General features: G+C 41.2%; 1 protein-coding gene across 1 annotated transcript; it reads right to left on the reverse strand.

Annotated features, from left to right (window-relative positions):
- Positions 1–1218: 1218 nt before the first annotated feature.
- gamt (guanidinoacetate N-methyltransferase) lies at positions 1219–3861 on the reverse strand. Its single transcript, XM_076022676.1, has 6 exons — positions 3569–3861; positions 2581–2726; positions 2394–2457; positions 2158–2225; positions 1825–1935; positions 1219–1510 (listed from the first exon to the last, which is right to left on the reverse strand). Exons 1-6 carry the CDS (start codon positions 3744–3746, stop codon positions 1370–1372), a joined length of 708 nt encoding a protein of 235 aa, XP_075878791.1. The 5' UTR covers positions 3747–3861; the 3' UTR covers positions 1219–1369.
- Between the last annotated feature and the right edge of the window lie 5165 nt (positions 3862–9026).

Here is a 9026-nt window from a genome sequence, read left to right on the forward strand (position 1 = left end):
TCTCCAACCATAGATCCAACCAGACTCCACTCTTGAGTCGAGGGAATGTGTAACCGCAACCTTATTGCTTCAGAGCCGGAGCTTTAACATGCAAGGGTACATTTCAACTGTATTTCGCAGCCATGCATGTTTGTGAGGTTTTGTACCACACACAATGTTTCCAAAAGTACACAGCTGTCATGCACCACTTGGCCATTTCATGGATGAATTCCAAATAGGGCAACATTCATGTGTCCTTTTAGGAGACGGACCGCAAACCAAGCCCCGAGGCTTCAAGTGTCTCCATAGCAAAAAGTGTTTCGAAGCTTATTTTACATATTAGATGCAGCAAAGATGAACATGTTTCCAAGAGACTGCTGGTAGTGAGCAGCTGCACCAAATAATAATTAATAAACAATATTAAATTAGTAATAAAGACACTCATGTTGGTGACAACCAACATGTGGGTAAAACCCAGAAATAAAACATCAGCAACCCTTTTTAAACTTTAATATTGCTGTCCTTGTACATGGTATAATGACAAAAAAAAAAAAAAAAAAAGTCTGATTCCGTTGTCATCGTTATTCATTACCAACCAGAGGGATGGAATGCAAAACTAAATTCAGTCAATCTGTAACAAAGCACGGTGGAACATTGCCACAGTGGAAAGTTTCATGTGTCTCATGATTTTTCACTTTGGACCATTTGTTTGTACTGCACACTGTGTGTAATGTGTGATGAAGAGAGACAGTCTTCAGGTATAACTTTAAGACCAGTAGTGAAACCAAGGTGTCGTCAGAGCACAGATCTCAGCTCCACCGTGCAGGGTTGAGGGAATATATTTGCACAAGATGTAAATTTTCACATGATCACGTGCTAACTGAAGATAAAGCCCCTGAAGGACTCCAGTGGATATTCCCCAGTGAAGTGTACAAGAAGTAATGTTAAAATACATTATGTAAAATGTTAAAGTTCTTCTATTGGCAGAAAATAAAAACATATCATAATTATATATAATATCATAATTTTAATGTAAGGTCCCCGAAAAAAACCTTGAACAGCTGTGTCTTCATTTGCTAATTTGTAACTACATAATGAGCAGGTTCACTTCTAAGGAGATGGTTATATTGCATCTCTCTCTTGCCCTCTAATATGAAAGTTTTCACCCATACTAATTAAAATAGTCATACTGACCCAATTCCATCATGTGAAACCGCTGGAACAAAAACACCAAACAACTTGTATGTATGAACTCAGACAGAGGTGAATTTATTGAAACATGAGCCACGGTGAGACATAAAGTGATGAGGAGGTCTGAGAGGTGGTTTAAAAAGTTTCATAACGGTAAAAAAAAAAAACAGAAACAAATAAAACTCTTTGTGATGAGAAATTACTGCTTGACGATGGTGGGAGTGATCATCTTGTTGAAGGAATAGTATTTGCATTCGCCGGGCGGTGCGATGTCCATGGTGGTGGTGCTGATGTTCTCCTTCTTGAAGCCGGCTTGGAGCAGATGAGGCACCTGGGACTCCTGAGAATCATTGACAGACGATATGAGGCGGCTTGCACGCTTTATCTCTTCAAGCCCGTTTATCATTTACCTTGAAATAATCACAGAGGTACAGGTTGCACCCAGCTGACCATAATGAGACTCAGCAATCGGTGCTGCGCTTTACATTGGTGTGTATGAATGAATAATTGAAGACCGCTCACATGCACCGGCTGGTGAATGTACACAGTATGACTGACATAAAGTCACTTATGCTGCTGTCACTGCAGTAACGGTGAGTCCATCATCGACTCCTCCCGCGCAGTCAAAATGCGTGATGCACAGCTCGGACGTACCTCAAACATCTTCTCGATGTTGTCGTACTTGGTCTTGAGCAGCTCGCCCCAGGAGGTGAGGTTGCAGTAGGTGAGGACGCCGCCGGTCTTCAGGAGCCTGTGAGCATGACCCTGCAACCCAACAGCGATCGCTGATCAGTCGGCCGCTCGCTCCTGTCAGCGCTCTGCTATCAAAAAAATTCTACCCATCTCCTAAAATCCATAATATTCATCACTAATGAATGAATGTTTGCAGTCGATCCTCCGTCTGAATGTTAATCTCTTGAAAAAGTAAACATAAAACTGGAAACAAGAACTCTGTTACACTGTTGTGTAATAGTTTTACCATCCTACCTTGATAAAGTCAAACTGGTGAGTGTGCCATGTGTCCTCTGACAGAGGGTATGTGTCATACAGGATACCTAGAGAGCAGAGCAGAAAACACATTTCCATGAATATTGTGGTATTTTGTGTAAATGTATGCTCGCAATTTAGTTTGAAAGGTTCTTGTCAACATGTTTTTTTTATTTACGTTTATTTACACAAATTTGATCAGAATCTCTGACTGAATATCTGGTTGAATTTCTCACCATCAAAGTGGTTGTCAGGCAGGGTTGGAACCACTTCCTCCCAGAGGCCCTTCAGAGGGACGATCTGCGACAACACAGAGGGTGAACTCACTTTGTGTATCTTGTGTCCATTTCAACAGTAAACTAGGCCAACGCACGCTGTCATAATAAATACACGGCAGGTCATAAAAGTTTTTATTCCGCCTACCTTGTGTGGCTGAGACTTGGCCCAGTTCTCCAGTCGGGCAAAGACGCCATCGTTGCACTCGATGATCCAGTGCTCCTCGATGGGGAAGGACTCAATCTTGGTTGCAGCGATGGCCATGCCAAAACCGATCTCCAGAACCCGACCACCTGCAGCCACGAAAACACAACAGTTCAAGCGTCATTGATTCTGTTCTGCTGGTCGGATTCCAAGTGGAGATCAGCTTTGTGTTTTTTGCAGAGGACAGGCTGTCGTTATTGCATCTTAACTTGTAGTCTAAGCTGTGTTATCTGTTCAGTTTGCAAACTGTTTGATCAACAATCCAATGCAGGGAAGCCTGTATGTATTTATAACCAGGAAAGTCTATAATAAGTCTCACTCAAGTATTATTTGTACTTTTTAGTTCATTGTGTAAAATAAGCTTTGAATTGCGGGTCCAGTGTTGTGCGCACATTGTCGGGGTACATGTGCAAGATTGAGCGAATCAGTCTATTTTCACACAGCAGATTTAACTGCTCCCCCTGCCGAACTGTTGGCTGGTTTCCCTGAGTAGTGGAACAGCTGCTGTAGTATTCAGAGATCTAAGCACTGGTGCTGCTCACACTCCCACACATGTCCCCAGTGACAAATGTGACGCTGCACAAACATCCATTCATTTCTCAAAAAAACAAAAACAAAAAGCTAAACTGGACAAAGAAAAAACAAGGGTTGACTACTTGGTTTGATCTAGTAAAAGAATATGCTATCCAAGTCTGATGTTTTATGCACCCCCACATTTGCCAAATTCTTGCACTAAAAATAAATAATGAAGTTTGTTTTAGTGGCTTATTGTACTGTGCACTGAGGGCAAGCTCTTCATATAACAGTTTTATAAATACTTACTTTACTTTACTTATTTAGTGTCACTATGACATTAAAAACACACGAGGGTTAACTCATGTTCACTCCAAATCAATGTTTTTTTTGTATTTTTTTTTTAAATTTTTTTTACCTTTTGATGATGCAACGGTGGAGAGGGAGTGCATGTACGGGGTCTCCCAGCGCTCCATGACGGGCTTCCCCATGATCTCGAGGTGAGTGTCGGTCTCATTGTAGCCGGCGCCCGCGTCGTGCCAGGACGACTTGCAGTCCTCTCCCTTGGAGAAGATGGGCTGAGCGGTGCTGGTCATGTTGAGGTCTGTTTGGTTGTCGAAGAGGCGGTTCTGCTGATCGATGTTGACAGGCTGCGTCTCCACACAGAAGAGGGTGGAAGGTGAGGGCCGGAGGTTTATAAGGGGGTCTAGAAGTGCTGACACGGCAGGAGGTCCGCCAGGGGTCAACAAGCTCTCCGCTGCCAGTGCGAAGGCAATGCAACGCCAAAGATCATCTCGAAACAGGATGATTCACCCAGAGGTGAAGAGCGGTGACGATGAGATCGCCGGATGAACGGCGGGTGATATGACAATGACAGTTAAATATCGAAGTTAGCATGGATGGATCGTGATGAAACATTGGGATTGGTACTAGATACCACGTGACCAGATCACAATCTAGAGCTGGGAATATTGCTGAGTTACCCACCTCATCCTACACTCGTGTAGTCCGGGGCGAACCGCATGCCCCGAATTATTGTGTACTCGTGTTCAGCCTAGCGGTGAGATGAGGTCACAGGGGTTGCTTCTTAAACTTAGATTTATACCTGAAGTGTAATAAAATAAGTAAAGAAAAACTACTGGCCTCTTCCACACAGCTACTTGCATCTCCATGTACTCTTACATTAAAATTAAAATGTTAAATTTCATAAAACTTACAAACGAACACTTTGAGTCTTTCTGAACATGGCAATTGGGACATGGCAAACATATACGTGTGCAATATATGTACATTTTAAAAGAAGAATTCAAACTGCCTCCCTCACACAGCATGCATTATAAAATAAAATAAAATAAAATAAAATAAATCTACAAGATTGGCGCTTTATCTTGCTCTCTTGACTGTTTCTGTCTGGTGGGATGACTGGCCAAGTGAAATAATAGAGGGATATACAAAACTGCTTTCATAATAATTTAAAATATTTGTTTTATAATCAATGTCTCATCAATAATACTTCATGTTTAAAAATAAATAAATACATAAATAAATAAATAAAAAGATTAACACTATGATGTTTCAAAAGCAAAAGCTGCTCACGTTGCTGCAAAGTCCAAAGTAATTATCTCGTATTGTCACCAGAGTGAATACTCCTGTTTGGTAGCTGCCCTCTTAGACCATCTTGCTTTCCTTATTAGTTAAGTCTCTGACTCAGTGACTCGCGATAATAAATATAAATTCCCTGTACAACTAAGATGACAGCAGCAACGTCTCCACCTATTGGTCAGCTATAGTATGGCTTAACTTCCCTCCTTTAATGCGTTTATATTAAACGTTTGGTAAAGCAAAGTCATGACATTTTTATACACTTTGTACCATATTTGCCAGTGTGACATCGGTCTTATCTGATCAGCATGGTTTCACTAAGGCATTTCAATGCTGCAAGAGGTGAGTGAACCGCCAATACAGATTCTCATACTACAGACGATATTGTCCGTGGAGCTACAGTTGAAACATTGCACCGGCTCAATATAGAACATTTTGTAAACAGATCGAGGAACTGAATATGGAACATAGCAAGACATCAGTAGATACATCAAGGCTAGTAACTAAAAGATCTAGCAAATTCATAATTCAGTCTGTCTGCAATATCATATTACATGCTTTATAGATGCCTCAATCATTTCAAGAAATGCGTTCATGAGTAGGATCAACAACGACTGGGTAAGTGCTGACACTTCCTATATCTTCCTTTATCAATGTCACCTATAGACTTCTGTGTGATTTGTGACGGCAGAAAAAAGACATGAAAAACATCTGATAACCTTCACAGCCTCTCAGCCCTGGTTACCCATCAACCACTTCAGGCCCATTAGGTGAGTGAGATTAGCTTCTCAGTGAGGGCCCTCATCAAGTTGCAGATTTCCATCCACCTACTGCTCTCACACGAGGCTCTCCACTCACACTGCCTTTGAATGATACTCGTTTCCATGGGAGCTCACATTTGTGCCGCGAGCACAGCTCTCTGACACAGGAAGCAATTCGATTTTTACACCTTTTCTGCAGGTCTGCAACGCTGCCACGTTACATAGCTCAATCATAAACCTTTTGATAAAATTTAGATGTAGGAAATGTCCCACTTTGGAAATATTAGTATTCAATTGCCAAAACTCCCCAGGGGGATGAGAGCAAAACCTAAATGGGAGCGTTTTCAGTCATTTCAGTTACTAAACTTTGAACTATGTCAGTTCAATTGATACATAATGGAGATTATAAAATATTGCATAACCTCCAGTACCATATACTATTATTGCGAGACCGGTCCTCAAAAGATTAACTGGTTACCAGAGGTTCAAAATTGCAATAGCTTTGTAAGTGTTCACATTCATATTGTTGTGCATGTAAATTATATTTGGTTTCATTCAGGGCAGTAACAACATACCTTGTCAGACTCTGTGAAAATGCTGCTAAAACAATTGGTGACTTCTAATAATCAGAATCAAAGTGCAGTGGAGATATTCTGTAGGTAAGCCTGATACTATAATCCTTGTTTTGGTTATCAGTTATCAAGGGTCAGAGTTCCCTTTGTGTTTTTCAGTTCACCCTCCAATCAGGTTTTATGGACAGAAATAACTCCAAATAAATTACAATTTGACTAAAATCTCTGTGACCTCTGGGCCTACACACAATTGTTGATCAGAAAGTAAAAAAACCTGAGGCAAAGCGCTGTGAACTGAAAAGCTATGCAATACTGTAGAAAGAGTTCTGATAAAGAAAAATGTCACTAGTCTAAATCAATGTATAAAATTAGCATACTATACTCTTATGTTGCCAAGTAGTTTGGTATCTATATAATGCACTCATGGTGGGGGGGTAAAGAAAGGACAAACAGATATCACTGCCCTGTGTACGTCACTTAACTTTTTTAGACTCCACTCTCGTATCACAGTATCTGGAGGCCCAAACAATGTGTGAGAAGAATTCTTCAGAAGAGATTATCCAATTCTCTGGGAACATTTCAATATTCTGTTCTGCAGCTAACACAAATGCACAAAAGAAAAAAGAAATCAGCTTAAACATGTTTTTTTTTTTTTAGAATTTCATTGTGTACTAAAAGCTGCATGTGCAAACACCACACACTCTAAACCAAACAGGGTCAAATAACATAATACTATGGCGCTTGTCTCCAGAGAAAGTAGAAAGGAACACTCTGTCCTAAATGAGGAATCTGAGGGGGTCACCGGATGTTTAAAGGTGCAGTGGTAGTGAAGACACACCAAGTCAGCAATTCATCAAAAGTTGGACATGGCATAGAATTAACTTTGGTTGTGAACCAGTTTTTCTCCTCCATTATTCTCAGATAGCGCAAGGTGCTCAGTCATACAGAATTCAGAGAGACGCAACACACTACATCCATCCTCCATGGGAAAACCCCTTTAGTGCTATTAACTACCAGAGAATATTTTTCAACTTTGTGAAATTATAAACCCACATAGTTAAATGTTATGGTTAAAGTGATTTTGCACAGCGCCAAAACTCGTGTAGACTTTGATGAGTGCATCATTTATGCCAAGAGAAGTAACCAGACATAGCTGACTTTTTTAATGAGACATTCTAATAATTATTACAAAGACAATGCAGCTAACTATCTTTGGTTGGTTGCGCAAATCCTGCTGTTGTCTCCTTGTTCACACCATCATGCCCAAACTGAGCGCATAAGTAACACACTGGTACATCCTGCCTGCAGCCAGATGTAAGTTCATCTTGCCTGCTTTGTAACATGTGGAAGCTAATCATCTGATTTGCAGTGCAATTCAGAGAGGCAAGAGGGTGCTGTTTTTTAATCTCTTAAACTATTCCGTTTAAAACAAGTTGTTTGTTCAGGTGAGCTGTAATACAATAACACAGGATTTTGAAACACACTTTGAAATGGAAATTGTAAGATATTTTGGAACACAGTAAAACATTTTCACTGAGTTCAAGTTGCAAACAAGGAAAATGCTGAAGTGACTTTCCACGTAAATGTTGAATGTTAAATTTCAGCCTTAAAACTTAAAACATTGCTAAGAAAAAAGGGGGGAGTGCCAATACAAATATGAATATTTGGATCTGTGTGTATGAGCTGTGTGATAAATCAAATAGTGTCGTTGAACTGAGCTGCTTAATACTCCAGGGACTGCTATTAGAGGAAGGTAACCGTTCTGCTTTATGTTGACGAGGGGTCACTATTCTTTAATAGACCCAATCACCAACATCTAGAAATTTCTATTTTGATTGTCTCCAGTCCCGGCGGAGACGTCGATAAATGTGGTATGCTAGTGTGTGACCTCAATTTGCCCTAGAAAACTCTATCGGAGAGTCACAGAATGAGATTGTAAATTGACAATCATAGTACCTACAGGGAACTCCTTGTGTAAGCTCAGGGGATAGGATAGAATGTGCGCTTCCATTTTTAGTGCTGATTAGTGCTACAATCATGGCTAAGAAGTTGTACATTTTTTGAACTTTGGTTAAAGAAACGCTGTGTTGTTTGTGTGCCCTTCAATCAGAGTCCCAATGTCATCTTTATGATTTGTTGACATGTAACAGGGAGGGTGTCACCCCTGGCACTGGCACAGCGCCACTGCCTGGCCTGGTATAGGACTATATAGCTGTAGTTGCCGGCCCAGACATGTGTAGATATAAACATGTATATGTATATAAATAAATGATGTTGTATAATTATACCCCAAATTATAATAAATTCCATTGGACTTAAATGGACTGCTATTGCTACTGTCCATATGGAAAGAGTTTCCTTCAGCTCTCCTCCGGTCTCCTCTGCACTTCTGCCCTCGTGGACATCCGAAGATTAGTGAGTTAGGTCCTCACCGCGCGGCAGGAGCTGTTGCCAAAAAAGCGAGGCATGTTTGACCAAAGTTACACAGCCCTGTAACAGAGAGCAGCCAAGCACGCTGTGTCAAGCCTCTTACACGCTGTCTTATTGGAGGCGGCTGTGTTTAATCTCCGCTGTGCTGTTGCCGTTTTGTGAGAATGGTCCCAACATGGGTCTGAATGTTCCTGCTGGTGCGAGTGATAGACATCAGAGCGGGGTCGGAGCAGCACCTGTGTATTAGGAAATGCTGGTATGCTGGGATGGCTGTGCGATGCTATTTGTGCATGAGACCTGCTACTGTGGGAGAGTTAAACTGTAAAAGTGGGGGATGGGGGGGGGGGGGAGGTGCTAGACTGACCAGCAAGGGTGTTGTAAAGAGAGAAGTCATAGGGGACTGGGGATGCGAAGAGCTCCTTCTGCGAACTGAGGAGGACAAAGTTACCTGTGCTTTCCTTGAAACGATGAACATGATAGGTGCAAAAAAAACAGTTAAACCACAAAAATC

Source organism: Nelusetta ayraudi, unplaced genomic scaffold (genome assembly GCF_046127955.1).
Source record: "Nelusetta ayraudi isolate G7.1 ecotype Tasmania unplaced genomic scaffold, CSIRO-AGI_Nayr_v1 ptg000013l, whole genome shotgun sequence".
NCBI lineage: Eukaryota > Metazoa > Chordata > Actinopteri > Tetraodontiformes > Monacanthidae > Nelusetta > Nelusetta ayraudi.

Excerpts from the sequence above, each read along its gene's own strand:
- gamt (XM_076022676.1), bottom strand. The coding sequence starts at position 3,746 with ATGACCAGCACCGCTCAGCCCATCTTCTCCAAGGGAGAGGACTGCAAG. Across the intron at positions 2,727-3,568 it reads CACCGTTGCATCATCAAAAG|GTGGTCGGGTTCTGGAGATC; the intron begins GTAAAAAAAATT and ends TCGTGGCTGCAG. Across the intron at positions 2,226-2,393 it reads GCCTGACAACCACTTTGATG|GTATCCTGTATGACACATAC; the intron begins GTGAGAAATTCA and ends TCTGCTCTCTAG.